General features: G+C 38.0%; 2 protein-coding genes and 1 long non-coding RNA gene across 10 annotated transcripts in view; 1 reads left to right on the top strand and 2 right to left on the bottom strand.

The window, feature by feature from the left end:
- Positions 1-1,158: 1,158 nt before the first annotated feature.
- LOC111246286 (uncharacterized) lies at positions 1,159-8,282 on the bottom strand. Of its 3 annotated transcripts, XM_086984829.1 has the most exons (7): positions 8,037-8,282; positions 7,486-7,917; positions 5,298-5,519; positions 4,698-5,000; positions 2,915-3,067; positions 2,138-2,744; positions 1,159-1,641 (listed from the first exon to the last, which is right to left on the bottom strand). In XM_086984829.1, the coding sequence occupies exons 2-7, from the start codon at positions 7,570-7,572 to the stop codon at positions 1,637-1,639; spliced, it is 1,377 nt and encodes a 458-aa protein (XP_086840955.1). In that variant the 5' UTR covers positions 7,573-7,917; positions 8,037-8,282; the 3' UTR covers positions 1,159-1,636. The 3 variants fall into 3 exon arrangements, with proteins under 3 accessions (XP_086840955.1, XP_022651352.1, XP_022651353.1); XM_022795617.2 differs by having other exon boundaries at positions 7,486-8,282; XM_022795618.2 differs by having other exon boundaries at positions 2,360-2,744; positions 7,486-8,278.
- Positions 8,283-12,542: 4,260 nt separating this feature from the next.
- LOC111246287 (actin-histidine N-methyltransferase-like) overlaps positions 12,543-15,676 on the top strand; it is a 61,291-nt gene continuing 58,157 nt past the window's right edge. For 2 of the 5 annotated variants that reach the window (XR_015324658.1, XM_022795619.2), the window contains exon 1: positions 12,544-12,766. The gene's annotated coding sequence lies outside the window, so the exon portion shown is untranslated. Of the gene's footprint in view, positions 12,767-13,103; positions 13,393-15,517; positions 15,658-15,676 lie in introns of those variants that run through there. The other 3 variants (XM_022795623.2, XM_022795621.2, XM_022795620.2) reach the window with 3 other exon arrangements.
- Positions 14,212-15,398, bottom strand: LOC147757179 (uncharacterized). Of its 2 annotated transcripts, none has more exons than XR_015324668.1 (3): positions 15,262-15,398; positions 14,924-15,049; positions 14,212-14,579 (listed from the first exon to the last, which is right to left on the bottom strand). It is a non-coding gene; the product is annotated as an uncharacterized LOC147757179 (long non-coding RNA). The 2 variants fall into 2 exon arrangements; XR_015324667.1 differs by having other exon boundaries at positions 14,924-15,046; positions 15,262-15,375.

The raw sequence follows: 15,676 nt of genomic DNA on the forward strand, positions 1-15,676 counted from the left end.
ATATATTAGTCATTATAATGTGAAAGTAAATAAGAATGGTTGATGTGAATCTTTAAAAAACTAATTCCGCAAAATTTCGCCAGCCTTGTTAGATACTGTTTAAGGCGGGCGCATTCATGAGTGGCCATCTATCCGACCTAGAACTTGTTACTTGGTCGTGAGGGAAACCAACACAGGTATTCCTATGTTGTATATTCAAAATATCAGGGGAGACGACGGGTCACTCATAGAGACTTAAAGTGAGCCACTAAACAACGACAAGAGGAAATTCAAGACTCTATAAAAAGAAGAAAACAACCGATACCTAAAATATGATAAAATGGTACTCTTTTACAGAATAATTACGCTCCTATATAGTTTACCGTTGTAACACGGTTTATGATTAAATAGTGAAGAAGATTATAGCACCAATATTAACTATTTGGTGGCTAATAGAAGCAATTCTATAGACAAGGGTCTACAATACACTGACTCAAAACAAAGCCAAGAGCACAAACAAACCTAATGCAGGCGTTACAAATACGTAGAAAGAATACGCCCGCCTTAATTTGCCTTGTAAGTATAGGTTAGTTAGACAATGTCTTGCCGAGTGAGCGCTCCATCCACGACATATAGGGCGCGAAGTGACATACCTGAGCGAATGTAATGTTATGCTGACAGAAGGTGAGGAAGAGATTAGTATTAGTATTTAACGTATATTTTTGTTCTGTAAATAAATAAATAGAATAGAAATGTTGGGTACACTTTGTTGAAACTACTGTGTGCGGCATGAAACAGGATGAAAATAGATAAGGGTTATGTAGTAGGAAGTCTGCGTGTATATACATGCACCGACACATACATTGTGCTTGACAAAAACTGGCTGGATGAAAGCGTGGGTTAGTGATTTTTTTATGCCATACTGTGGCTTGGACTTCAGTATACTAGAGGATAACAATAATTCAAACGAGAATTTAATGTATTAAATTATATATAAAACAAAAGAAGATCACACTAATTTATCCACAGATGCTCACGGCCAGCAAATTCGTTTTAAGCCACTCCAATCCTCCAGCGTCTTAAAAGTAAACAGGTGATAACTGATAAGAATAAATCACAATCTCTAGAAAAGAACGCATTTCCTGTTTCTGCCTATAAATAATTGCGCATACAGATAAATACGGTAATGTATTTTTTTCTATTTTTTTTCGTATTCTATATGTACAATTGATTTTTTCTTAGTCAGTTCATATGGACGCTAAAGGTAATGTAATCGCCCTATACACTTGTAGATTTTATATTATAAATATATGTACATGTTATTACTTTAGTAAACATATTTTCAGCTAATGTTTGTGCTATTGTGTTGCTATACTCATATGTTCACTGTGTCTACATTGTATTGCTGTTATTCACGTATTCCTTTTTGATCCTTTATACTTGGGTTTCACTTCTGTAATAAATGTCGCATTAGATTAGAGACGCATTTGTAGAGCGTGGTGTATAGGCTGCCGCAATCTGAATTATTAGCTAACATTACGCTTGTTTTCTTTCTTTCTCGCACAAAATTATTGCATTTTTTAGTTTACTTTTCATTGCGGAGCATGCTCGCTTCTTGGTCAAGCTTCGAAATCTTTGGGGTAGGAATTCTTGCATGTCAATCTGAAAATAATAAAGGACAAATAACATTTATAATTTTTTGCGGTTAGAAACCAGTGGGTTATTTGTTAAAGAGTGTGGAAACAGCTTGTTAGTCTGGGCATGACTAAGCACATTGTGCTCTTAAGTTTCTCTGAATACTACTACGTGCACTTCACAACCTCATCGAATCATAAGGTGCGCGCAGTCGGCCTCATAGCCACGCAAGAGTTGAATGTAGAACTGTTTGTCTTGTATCTTCTGGCACTTGTATTATTCTATATATACATGTATAGAGGTCATTTCATGCTGATGTTTTTGTAATTATTGATATCATACAAACCATATATAGACATATTATTTTTTCCGTTAGTCTTTGCCATATCAAATGTCACACTAAGGACATGAGGTCTACACGCATGTCTGTATAAAGGCAATAAAGGAGGTATTTTCAAAGGTTCGTTCTGTATTAAGCATGGCACTGGATAAACCGCACGCGGGGAGACTTCATTTGACGAACCTCGGTTGATATTTTTGTAAAATCGGAATGTGATTGAATCTTTCGGCGTCCTTTGACGGATCCTCAAGCAAATCGGAGAGCGAGTTGCAGTTCGATCTTCGATGCCTGTGACCTGGACCTGGACATTGACATCATGAACCCCACTGCTACTGCTACTGTCGGATAGAGACAAAGACGAATCTGAACTTGACGATGCTTCCTTCACAATTCGTGCATACTTACTATTGCTATTATTGCTGTGGTTACTGCCAGTTACATTCATAGTATTGTTGACTGTGGGCACCGATGAATTGACATCATCTGTCGACCGCGATGGCGAAGCGGAGTCGGGTTTCTGTTGATTATTGCCGCCACCGATTTTTGAAGAGCACGACGTCGCAGGCTGAGCAACCGGTTTTGGCGAAAAGCACGCCTCACAAAAAATTATCTCAGGATGATTCTTTAGTGTGCACGCTTGACAGACCCAACGATCTGCGTCATTAACGTCATCATCTTCTTCGTCCCCATTCATCGTCCCATTGCCAGCCGACGGAGGATTAACTATTGTGTTTGATACCGTTGGATTGCGCGATGGTGTTCGAGAGTCGATTTCAACGAGCGGATCCCTCTGGGAATTTACATACAGTTACATTACTTAAATTAGTATGATTAACAGGACATGGTTATAGCGTACATTTGTTCCAATCATTTTTATATAGAAAACACGTAATAAAATCATCAAGCTCTAAGGCTTCGGTTTATCCATATCATTTCGACTATACAACTTTTTTCGCTTACCGGCCCTGGGTATATTTGGTCATAAAATGCGTGTCGAGTGACGTCTCCAAGTGGAGCACATCCATCCGTTTGTAGATCGACCTCGGTAATGAGACAGTGATTTTGAACAGACAACTGCCGATTGGCCTGCGTTAACTCCAACAGGGTGTCAATCTGTACAAAATATGTAGATATACAATCAGAATGAAAGGTCTTGTTTTTAGTGTTAGAATAGTATAAAATAACATCATATAGGAGTACTTCTATTTTAGCTAGTATGATTACTTTTCATAAAACAGTAATAACCGAAACAATATATAATAATATTTAACATTAACATGGTAAATTAATTAAACATCTGCTCAATTGTAAGCAGTAAACAAAAGTAAAATATTTTGCAAGTTGAAGCAACTGAGTGTGCAAATTAAAGGTACGTCTATTTTTCATACCAGAAATCGGGAGAACAATAATAATAATAATTAATAATATCACACAATTTTTCAAACGTTTTATATGTATGATCTACCTATCTACCTAAAAATACAATAATTTGTGAGGGCCAATTCATTTGCTTTTTCCTTCTTACTAGCAAAACCAGTAAATTATTTTGATTTTTAATACAAACTGTATTGAATTCACTAACATTAATCGTTAAATGCACACTTTAAACAGAACCTGATAATAAGCATCAAGACACACATAACTTATGGAATTTAATATTGAGCCGTAATATTATATATCATGTTGGAAAGAAAACTTTCGCGTGTTTTAAGAAACTTTTTTTTCGCTTTATATTATTTGCTTCTGATATACTAAAAGCGCTTCTCATTTTCAATGAGCAACTGTAACGGTATTGCGATACGAAAGCGATTTCAACTCGGAAGAACTTAATGATAAATGTTCCAAGTGAAAAAAAAAGTGGGTTGTTGACATCTGTATTATGCACTTCGTCGAAGCCGAAGTTCTGCCGAAATAGCCCGGAGCATATTTCTTATGTAAGGCCCAGAACGTTGTCACTAAAAAAGTTCTCCGGAATGGTTTGCATATTGAGTACTGTATAATAACCCCAGAAGACGTTCTCCGCTCTGGTTGATCGCCTGAGTTTTATGATGACCATTAGAAAGCACTTTTTAAGGAAAACGAAGAAAGACGAACGGTTTGTGAATTGGCCGAAAAGGTGGGTTATATGCATTAGAGGTCGGAAGAGGCGGCTCTACGAGAAAGGCCAAGACCCCAGATCCAATCAGACCTTCATGGGAAACAAGTTATGCTTCGTGTTTAGTGGAACTATGGGGACCTGGTGAACCAAGAAACGAAAATAGACAAATAATCAAAACGTTTATTCGGCCTAGTTACATCGAGTTCGCAGGTTATTCATAGGAAAGGATCTGATAAACGAATTCAGGTCATTTTGTTCTATGACAGTAGAAAGCCATACTGGAAACATCGACTTCGCATAGGGATTTTGTTGCACTTTTTATATTTTCCAAACGTTGTGCTGAGGATTTTTAATTTTTTTCCGATCATTCGACGTGGTTGATAAACTTGAAACATGATTGGATCACTTCAAGACGAAGGCCGCTCCCTTCCGGCGAGATGGCATACATTACTTAGTGGAAAGATGGAAGATGACGAAGGATACATACCATAGAAGTCACAAAATTGGAAAATTTGGTGTTTTCTGTTCAGTAAAAAAGTGTGAAAACTTTCTTTCCAAGCAAATACTCTAATACGATCTAGCTCTATAGCTACTATAGCTGTTAGTTCAATATTTAAACAAAATAATATACGAGATCACATTTACAGTTATGTTGACATTATTGTTGTTCACATTGTTGTCAAAATTTGTAATAAGGGTTTCTTCGAAGAGAAACCGCTCCTTAGCGAGAACTTCTCGGCGAAGGTTGGCTAAGCATGTCTCGTTTCTTTTGTATGCTTCTTCGAGAGCCTTTAGACGTTGCCGCTGATTTTGCAGGAGAAACTCTTCATAGCCCAGATCATTTATTATACCACTCGCCCCTCTTGCAATACTAAGAGCGGGAACGTAGGAAAGCGTATCTCCATTGTTGCCACTTCCAGCATGTGATGTAGTGTTTGTGAATTTATCCTGCAAATTTTTTAGTAGAAGTTTAAACTTAGCAGAGTAGCAATGCAATGTTTCAAGGTTGGCATAAACATGGCTACAACCATTGATATTGTTACTTTTTATACTTGCACATGATGCTAGAAAATGCGTTGCATCAAAACTAAGTTATTTGTTGTACTAAAAAAACTTATACCATATTGAATTATACTTAATCATGTTGTATGTGTTGCATAGTACGGTTTTAAACTGTTATCTGTATCTCCATGTTTTCAGTCGTGGGGTGATAAATCCAGAAAGGTTTCAATATAGTGACTGTACCACAGTCTTTTCAGGGCTTGTTGGCGGCGTGATGACCAGTGAGGGTGGTGGTTCAGGCAAAGGGAGGCTTCCCAGTTCGGATCCCTCAACTCCCATTGAGGCCTCGAAATTGGAATAAAGCATTTCGCCTCCTTCGATGCTGTCTGTATACCCAGGGCTGGCCCTACTTAATGACAAAACCCGCGTCAACTCGGAGATAAGTGCATCTCGATTACGTGGATACTGAAATTACAAACGAATGTATATTAGAATAATCTTTGCGATGAGAGTCCTGTATTTCTATAAGTTCGGCTCTAACTTTCTCTAAAATGTACCTGTGTTCGGTACAGAATGTGCAAATCTATTCCAAATTTGGCGTATTGCTAGCAGGTCATTACTATTTGTTTACCCATTGATATCTAAAAATCATGCACGACCATAGTTCAAGTGCATTCTATACGTAGCTATAAAGAGTCTTTAAATTGAATACTCAATTTACCAAAATTTGGAATAAAGATGAAAGCAAATTCAGTCACGAAATAAGATTTAGCTACAACGCCATAACGAAAGCATATTCTGAAACTTCTATCTATAAGATAGGTCTACTCCTATAACCATGTTTTGTGATCATTCACTTCGTTTGCAAAAGCAGTCGATTTGCAAAGGATGTTTCAAAAAAAAGGGAAAAGGAAAGGAGGAACTTGTGCGTGGAAATCTGAACGCATATAGCATGGCACGGTAGCCTATTGATAAAGCATCTTCCTAACAAAGACAAGATTCAGGGTTCGATGGTCAGATTTTTCGAGGCAATATTCTTAAAATATCACACCAGGTTAAACTATTCGCACCTCATCACAATCGGGCGGTAAGCCAAATTAATTGACTATCAATCCATTTTAATACTCGAAGAGATGAAGTCTCTTAACTGCAATGGCATACTTGTATAATATCATAAGAATTTCACTGTTATTCAATGACAACCTGCAGGCCAAACTCGCATACACTAATTGTCATTCTTTCATGATAATTATTACACTAACGCTAATTCCTGAACAGTTTTAAATGCTTTGTTCTGAAAATCGATAAATTTCGCTTGTCATGTAGATAAATTTTTTCTTCTAGAAATGTCTTAACTTTTCTAAAGACACGGATTTTTGTCGCGTGTCTATCGCACGACACTTAACGTGTGTACCCTTCCTTCCACCCATCGGACGGTCAAGTTCATTAACAAAGACAATACAAAACAACACTTCAAAATTTGCTTGGCGGAAAGGTACAGATCTTATTTTCTTTGACCCGGATATGAGGAGAGCATAAAAAAGACCAATAATTCAAACCGAAAATAACATCGGAGTGACGGGTATCTTAACGGCAAGTCACTGATTGGTCTAGAACTCTGACCGTGTGTGAAGCCATCTTCAGTCTTTATTTTAATTAATACCATTATACGCGTCACATATTAGATTAGCCGTTGGGGTAACTTTTCCTTCAAGGAAATATTAATTTAGGCTCCATAGACATCATTCCCATGACACTGCTTTATGACGAAAAATCAAACGCAGTGTATCGTTAGGAGTTAGGCGTTAGGTGATCGCAAAATACAATGCCTCAGTTATAAAGGTATTTGCGTAACTTTCTCATTTACCGTTAAATATTATCTGGCTACGTCGAATTGTCAATAGAGTTTGCTTGTTAAAGCATTAACTAATCTTACGTTAAAGCTTGTTCATGAGAACGAACTGTACGGTCACTTCAGAGGACCCTATCTTCGGCATGTGTTTAAATTACGATAATAGCTTTGTTCTCCTTTTATGCATGAGCATATTCGCCCCCGGGTTTATTACTGGATGTGTCCAATCAGTAGCAGCAGATTGCAAGCGCTTCCTACCTACACATTCACTACTGCAATGACTAGGTCTAGTATATTGCAAAAGGCACTCCAAAATATACACAAGAAATTTACTGACGATTAGGAGAATACACCAGGATTTGCAACAAGATTCCGTTTATTTAATTGTTCATATTAATTTTAGCCATTCCCGTATTTCTATCGAAATTGTGCGCACAAAGCTTGTTTCCCTACTGCTTGGTTTCCTGAAACCTATTTCAGTTTTCAACGATTTCAGAATCTTCACTCGTGAAATCCTTATGGTCGCTGTACAGTGTCGATACTATCAGGTAATAACTTAGCTATCTATTTATAACTCACCAAGTTGACATGAGCTTGCACAGTTTCCGCAGGCAATTCCGAAAAACGATGCAGCATTTCTGTCAGTAGACCTTCCCGGCTGTCCATCTTTTCCTTCGTTTTTGTATGATGTCCAGAAAAAACAGCGGTAGCCGAAATCACAAACTCGAACCACAATCCCAAAAACGAAGAACACTCAGCAAGCTCTCAGACATTTATCGATCTAGTGTTTGGACATATTTTAGCTATAATATTCCACACCTAGAGAATGGCGCCTTTTCAGTCTCACGAGACGTACTGTCAATATTAAAGAGCACTAACAGTAATACATCGATCACTAACAGAACAACTGCACCCGTCGAAGCCAAGATCAACACGTACACCGAAACTCATGTTGCACGACCATTGCGCACCGACGTTGCATAGAAATAGATAGGGATATGAATCGATTAGCTGTAAGATGGCCAACAACACGGACAAAAACACTAATATCACGTTATTCTGCTACTCTGTTCCGTATTTTTTGGTACCTCCAACGATAACAACAGCACAAATGTTTTGATATTTTTCACCTAGTATCTGACGATCAGCTGCGAGAAAACGTTCTGTGTCCTGAATGACGCTCGGCTGTTGGTTAGTTGGGGAGTAAGTATGTGAGCAGGCAACAATGACGACCAACAAGGACCTCCAGAACCATCGTCTCGGTCTCTGTAATTAAGCAATCACTGTTGTGGATACACAACGCACACAAAAGCGAAAGATGAAAACGGTTTCTAGCAGTCGGACAACGGAGAGGCAAATGAAGACAACTAATAATAATAACGATGATAGTAGCCATACTACTGACTACCGGTGTGGGAAGCACTAGTCGTCTGCTACGATTCAGGAGCGCATTAAATGGTTTAAATAGCGGCAAGAAGTTAGTCCACTGTCGTTAATATATATCTGTGACAGTCGGAAGGATAGTTTTAGCAAATTCTAACGACGAACACTTTTGATTCAATGTTTTTTTCCCACCTTACTCGGCTTGATATTAGGAGTCCACACAAACGAGCAGCTAGCTAAAATTCGACGGTTCTTTTCGTCGTCCTTTGCTACGATGAACATACGGAACATCGTCTCTTATTTTTTAACTTTTATTTAATCATCATGTTTGCTTGGATTTAAAGGATTAGTGGATTTAGTATCCAACGTTGATTCTACACGAATTTACTTTCATCTCGACTGGTCTTGGAAGCACAATTCAGAAGACCTCTTTGCCTCAATCAAGGTTCAAATCAGTGATTGAGTCAGTATTATATTACTGTTATTTTTTTTTGATGCATTTGCCGCACTAAAATAAATTGTACTAAAATAAAGTTGTATAAAGAAGGGGATCAGTGCGACGTAAAGGTTCAATAATCAAAGTCGCGACAAGGTAGTAATCATACCGACAGCAATGGACGATGCACTGCATGCGTCGGCAGATGTCTCCTGGATCATGCCAATCCGCTACCATGAGCCTCATAAGCGATTGCGTCCATAGAGCTCGGCACACGACAATAAATTTGGCAGCTTAACTTAGTTGATCTTTTTCGACCATAATGCGTAATCACACCGGCCAGGGAAAAAGTAGAGTAGATTGGCACAGAATTATTTTCAAGCCAATGAATTAATTGTTTGTAAGCTAGGCTTTCGTACAAATCGAACCGCTTTTATAGATCCTTATAAAAAAAATGGCGAAAAAGTTGACAGATTTTCTTAGTAATGGTGCGGAGTTTACAAACGCGCATTTTATTCTGCATATGCCGATACATACCATAGGTTATGAGTAATTAAATGACAGAAGCTGAAATGCACATGTTATGTTCAATACCTAATCCAGGAACTTAAGCCGCCGCTGATTGCGCCAGAGATGACGAAAGGGTGACTATTCCAGTCAGCCTTGTAAATGTATGATAAACCACTTTCTAAAATATCCTGTCTGAATAAGGATTTACATGGTCGTATCTTAGCTATTTGAAACGTCACCGGTCCTCTCGCAAAAGTTATCTTCAATTTTTACTAAAAAGACAACAGTGTGCTTTGCAAAGGAGAGTTCCTTTAACAACGAAAGACGCTCTTTCGAGTCACATGAGAATCAGAAATAAATAATTATCCAGAATAGTTTAGCGGGTAGAGGAAGTCAAGTGGTTTCTAAACCGTTTCTGGCGACATAGAAAGAGTTTGTTATGCCTTAAATGCGCATTCCTTTGTTGTTTCTTCTCGGTGGCTGTGTACTTATAATTTACATTACATACTTAATCTCGTCATTAATGGCTTATTTAAGAGAATTAACTGTGGACTTACGCGAAATTACGCCACCTGTCACTCCCTTCAAAGCATGGAAACAGTTTGTATTACACGAAGCCAGATTTGGAAATTTGGTAGGCTGAAGCTATTTTCCCAGATCCAGATTGTGATGAAAGCGTGATCGTCGAGTAATCATTCTGCGTGTGTATGATTGTGGCGCTACTTATGCATAAGGCTCTGGGAAATTCGAAATATCTGACAGAATTGACCATTTCCTTTTTAGGTAATATCTTGTAATAACAGTTGGCCCTGATACGGAGTGCAAGCAATCGCATCTACTTACGTTTGAATTAATCGGACATTGTCATCAAAGTCGCTTTCCTCCCTGTTTGAAACCATTCTTTCGCTTGATCCCTCTGTGGTCGGTGGACTAATAATAGTCACGCAAATAGCCTGAACACACACGCACACACATACAGATGTTTCCATCTGCGTTGGAATCAATTGGCGAGGAGCGAATTCATCTTGGTTGCATAACAATTTCATAACAAATACGCTAGAAAGTCTGCATTGTCTATGGTTTTATGTTGATCAAAAACTTTTGTGATCACAACAACTTGATATTCGGTTTAGGTCATTTGGTCTAAGTTTTTTCCTTCATGGTCTTCAACCTGCCAAGTTTCGTTCTTACAGTGCTTCCTCAATTAGCAAAACGTTATTTCGCCTATCAATTATAGATGGATTCCATGAGCTACTCAGAGGAAACTACGCACCATTAGCCAACATTAATACGTTAGAAAACGGTAATATACGATTAAAGATTGGTTTAAAGTTAAAATTAAACTAATTTCTAATCAGAGCCCAAAAATACGATGCCTCGGGTTTCGTAGGTGAGAATGACACAGCACGGGACAAATACTTTAGCAGTGAAGCCTGAGTTATGTATTAGCCCTTAATTTTCTTGATCCTACGACTATAAACTAATTGAACCTTATGGACGGATAATGAGGTTAGAGGTACTACGAACCGGCGTTGATGTTTTTTGCCCGTCGGACTCCGGATAAGTTGATTCAGTTAATTCGACGAAACTGATTAAGGAACTACAACATTCAAGACCACTCGATCGTATTTTCTATACTGATACTGAGAGCTGTTTCATCGTTCGAAACCATTATGCTGCCTATTAGTATAGGATCTGTCCTTCTTTGTTCCTCTATATGCATCGAGAATTACCAAGTGCTTTTAGGATAACGGATTTATTCATCCAGACACCTACTCCGATCTTCCGATATAAACTCGTTTGTGGTTGACTCCTAATCCCCGACAATTTCCCGTGCGTGCAAACTCCTACAGGGCGATTTGTGAAGAGAATTATACTAATCTAGTAGTGATGAAGCACAAAGCATTTGGTAATGAGTTACTGAATGTAAATGTCGTTGAAGGTAAGACCGTAGTGGTACAAGTAGACTACAATCTTGCTTCATGTGTCTGCTATGATCACAAACTCGCAGTTATTATATCTGTTTATACTCAAGTTGTCTCAAGTGTTCATTGCCTGGCAATAATTGTCCTAAACCATGTATTCAACAAATTGTAAATGAGGAAATCATAGGGAAACTACAGTGTCGCTGTCATCGTTATGATTTAAAGGTTGCGCTCAAAGATCTTAAAAACCAAATTGCAACTTCTCTCAGAAACCTAATAACATGTAATATGGACTTCAAATCTCTATCAGTTGAAGCAATCGATTTGGAGTTTCATCTCTCAGCTGCATTTTCGATCCAGTCAATAACTGATAAACTGTAGAAACAAATAGAAAAATGATCATGAAAAATATGAGCAGTCTCAGAATAGTTCCCTGGTACGGAGAATTTCGTGTAATTTTAATTCGAATGTATTGAATGCCGAACAATCGTGCTTCTACGTCGGTGTCCATTGAGGGAGCTACTATTTATTTAACCTTACCAGATGACTACATGAATCTGATTGTCAAAAGTGTGGAGAAGCTACGACAGCCCAAAGAATAGATGACGGCATTAGTTTAACGCCCGCGATTTTGACCACTTAGCCACATATCTCGGCAGAATACCGAAAATTTAAGCGATTCTGACACTAAAACATTATAAACCAAACGGTATTCTATTTTTTTTCTAATTTGAGTTTAGTTGAATCATTCGACAGAACTTACTCGTTTAAGCACACTTTACAAATTCCCAAATAATATGAATTAAGGAAAATATACTGGAAGTTTTCTTTAAGCGATATGCGATTACAATACAGTGCACGAATATTCATCGCAATATAATATAGTAAGTTACTTCGATGCATAGTATATTTAGAGTTTTTATATAGTATGTTAGAATTAAGACCTCCAAGAATTAATGATCGAGTGAAGAGATGGGAACTTGTCGCCTCGAAGCAGCCGCAATAGATAGGTTAAAATATCTAATGTAGGTCGTAATGTAAAAACTTTGCAACTGAGAGCAGCTCCTAAGAAATCGAAACTTTGTAAATTAAACATAATTCATAATGTTTATGCTTCGAATAATTATGGTATTTACGTTGGGTTTAAACAATTTCTCCACACGACTAAAAAGTTCTTAGGAAACTCTTAGTAAAATAGCTTGCCCTCAAACAAATAAATAAAACCAATTTATACACAAATTTTTAGATTTTTTTCCTCATTGCTATAAATCGCTGTCTGCTGACTGCAGCGATCTGTTCGCGGTACACCGCCCTCTCCAGCCCTTTCCTCCTCAACTCAACGATGCCTTTGTTGATATCGTCGGGTTGGTCCTGTGTTGATGGTAAAACCCTCTCCCAACTTGTCGCTATCGGCTGATCCACTGTTTTGTAAAAATGAGAAGATCTAATCATTTAGGCCGTTCGAAAGTTCTATCCGATTGAGGAGATCATTCGTCTGAGTGGGGCGCTTATTCGTATACAATTGAGCGGCTGTGCATATGCTTGTGATTCCAGAAAAAATTTGGAAGTATCCTACTTCTTTGAAAGGGCGTTGATCGAATCACAGGTTCGTCACATTCGATTTCTCTGTACTTCTTCGTGGTAAGAAAGTGCGAAACATTACTGGCCGTATCTGGAAAAGATGACCCTACATTCAAACGAGCATATATCATTTTACCTGTTTTAATCTCGCAAATCCTATGTCGAAGAAGAAGAGATATGTCGAAGAAAATTATGTGTATTAACTGTTCTTCTAATGATATAAGTGCAAATATAAAAATAAATTGTACAGCGCAAAGTGCTCGTGAATGCTTAACAAGCTTAGATTCGTTATCGTTATGTTACTTATAGTGTCCGTAGGCTATGGTTAGCCCCCGTGATAGCTTCGTAAGTAAGCTATGTGGCTGCTAATCTTAGGGATACGTTGTAATCTACGTTCGAGGTGAACAGAGCTCATTTTGTACTGGGACCCAACCAGTCGTCTAATGGAATGCCTGACGGCGATACCGGACGTAAAACTCGAAAACTAGCTACAATATAGTAGCTGCTCCGAACGATGGAGCAGTGAGCTTTTTACTGGTGTTGGGGATGCCGCTGAGAGAGTTAACGTGAACGAGTGGATTCAAAGCATATGATGCCCAGCTTGTGCATTCGAATGTCTACGATTTCACCTTCTCGGATATGTTACTTACTGTTAGAGACCGTCGATTAATCTACTTGGCTATCTTTAATTGTGTCTTCATCTGTTTATTTTATTAGCATCGTTCCTTAATGCGAGCTGCTAGAGACGTTCTATCATGGCATGTGGTGTGCCACTCATTTTGACAACCGACCGAATTTATTGTGAAGAATGGCATCTCCTTTTACCTCTTTCCATTTCATTAACGTTATCGCACCGACAGAGTGATAACGGTAACCAAACGTAAACTAACATCTATGGGTTACCCTCTAGATTAAATTCACCAAAATTTGAAGTGCGGTTTAGAGTAACTTTAAGTTGTTTGTCCTTTCCGTCGTTCCGTGATTATTAGAGCTGAGCCACATGTACGTGTTAGAGCGGACTAAATATTTTGAGCTTACGGGGCTGAAATCTTGACATTAGTAGAGCTGTCATGAAACGAATAGAACATTATACCGGGCCTCCCCGTTTCGTACAGCAAGTTATAGTTAAAAAAAAATGTTTTTCAGTTTTCAGGCCGTTAGGCATTACTTAGGACAAGACAATTTTGTACAGCACGAAATCATAGTTGTAAGGTTCTTATTTCAAATAGCATTTTTTTCGGCAGTAGGCAAATCGCGGGAAGTAATCACAGGTCGAGACAGTAAGTGAGCTTCGAAGCTGTATCAGAACTGATATAAATTTGCGAATATACATTAGGTCATTTAAGTTTACATGTGTTGTTACAAGCTTTAACTAAAGACTATACCTTGGGAAACTGTAAACGTAGTAGAAGTTAAATTTTATTCATAATTTATAGAAGTTTGGACACTCAAATAAGACAAATCTTACTGTTTAAAGTTAAAAAAAAGTGTAGTTTTTTTTTTTCTTTTTTTGAAGCTCCGTTCTTAACAAATGTACTAAACTTTGCGTGTGGTCATTAATGTTACAGAGAGTTATGTTTCAGTACGTAGATATTAGCAGTGCCATTTGAAGTGATACTCAAATGCAGTACCAGACGTAAAAATAAATTTATATATATATATAAATGACTTGTCCGGAACAACATATCCAGTATTCTTCAGTAAGAAATTTTCGTATAAAATGTGTATCGATATTTGAATTTTTAAATATCTTTAAAAAAAATTTCAGCTTTGAATCACGGCGCAGTGCTATACCACTAGGCATCCGATTGTGGAAATCAAGCCCATGCGTGCCGAAACTGAAAACAAAAAACACCATTTTTTGATCGTTTAGCAGCGCTACCTCTACGATAATTCTAAAAGAAATTGACATTAGGAAGACATGTGGTCCAAGGAAGTTTGAAAGATCGAGTTATTGTCGTTTCTAAATTTCTAATTCTAAACAGGTTAGACGAATTAAAAAATTGATGGTCGTCACGCTCTGAAATAAATAGTTATGGTGCTTTATTTATGATGCTATCAGAATAGCATTCCAAGGTACAATGATCAGTTGAAGCTAACACTAATAAAACTGATAATAATATTCTTGATCGTTCTAAGTTTATGATCGGTAATTCTGTTATATCATGTACAATCTATTCACCTGAACCTTTCTAGAGCATTGAAACAAATCGCTGCTTTATTTTTCGCCACGGACCGAAACTGCATGCACACGTAGAGTCACGCTGATGGTTTTTATGCGAAATTAACATATTGAACTGCGGCACTGCTAACGTCGTGTAGTTGTAAATCAAAAAAATGAAAGAAGGAACTATTCAATAGAAAGGTACAAATTGAACTTTTTTTTCTGTAATAAAAGGTTAAATACACATTGTCCTAGGTCGGTAGTTGTTTAACGACTACAAGAAAGATTGCAACGTAAAACCTAGTTAGGATGCAGAACTCCGAGCGAATATGTCGCTTAAGTAAACAGATACACACTTGATTTTCGAGGCAGACCAGTGAGTCAATCTGAGCCGACGGCCGGTAACTCACTGTAAGATCAAAGTAAGCACTGATCGCGAGCATTTGGCTTGTAGAAGCCCATATGGGTGGAGAGGGGTCAGTAGACGTTTAACGTGGCAAACCCAGATTAGGATAGGCAACCAAACATTAGAGCGTCAGGCTTACTAGGAAGCTTCCTATCAGTCTCCCTCACCCATCTGAGAAACTCTGAGACGGGTTTTGCTTATTTCATGGTATGGACTTCTTGTGTGAATAGGTTTCTAGCACCGGGAACTAGTGAATATAACAATGGCCATAGAGTAATAGTAGCGTCTGTTGCCAGATAGCTGCCGACTGAGCCACATTGTAAAGGCGTGGTCTAGATGTGTTAAGGTGTGTATGTGATTAGGTT

This window comes from Varroa destructor, unplaced genomic scaffold, assembly GCF_002443255.2.
Source record: "Varroa destructor unplaced genomic scaffold, Vdes_3.0 BEIS01000003.1, whole genome shotgun sequence".
NCBI lineage: Eukaryota > Metazoa > Arthropoda > Arachnida > Mesostigmata > Varroidae > Varroa > Varroa destructor.

Coding starts and splice junctions, on each gene's coding strand:
- LOC111246286 (XM_086984829.1), bottom strand. CDS start 7,572: ATGGACAGCCGGGAAGGTCTACTGACAGAAATGCTGCATCGTTTTTCG. Junction 5,001..5,297: donor CAAGCCCTGAAAAGACTGTG/GTACAGTCACTA, acceptor AAAAATTTGCAG/GATAAATTCACAAACACTAC. Junction 2,745..2,914: donor ACCAAATATACCCAGGGCCG/GTAAGCGAAAAA, acceptor GTAAATTCCCAG/AGGGATCCGCTCGTTGAAAT.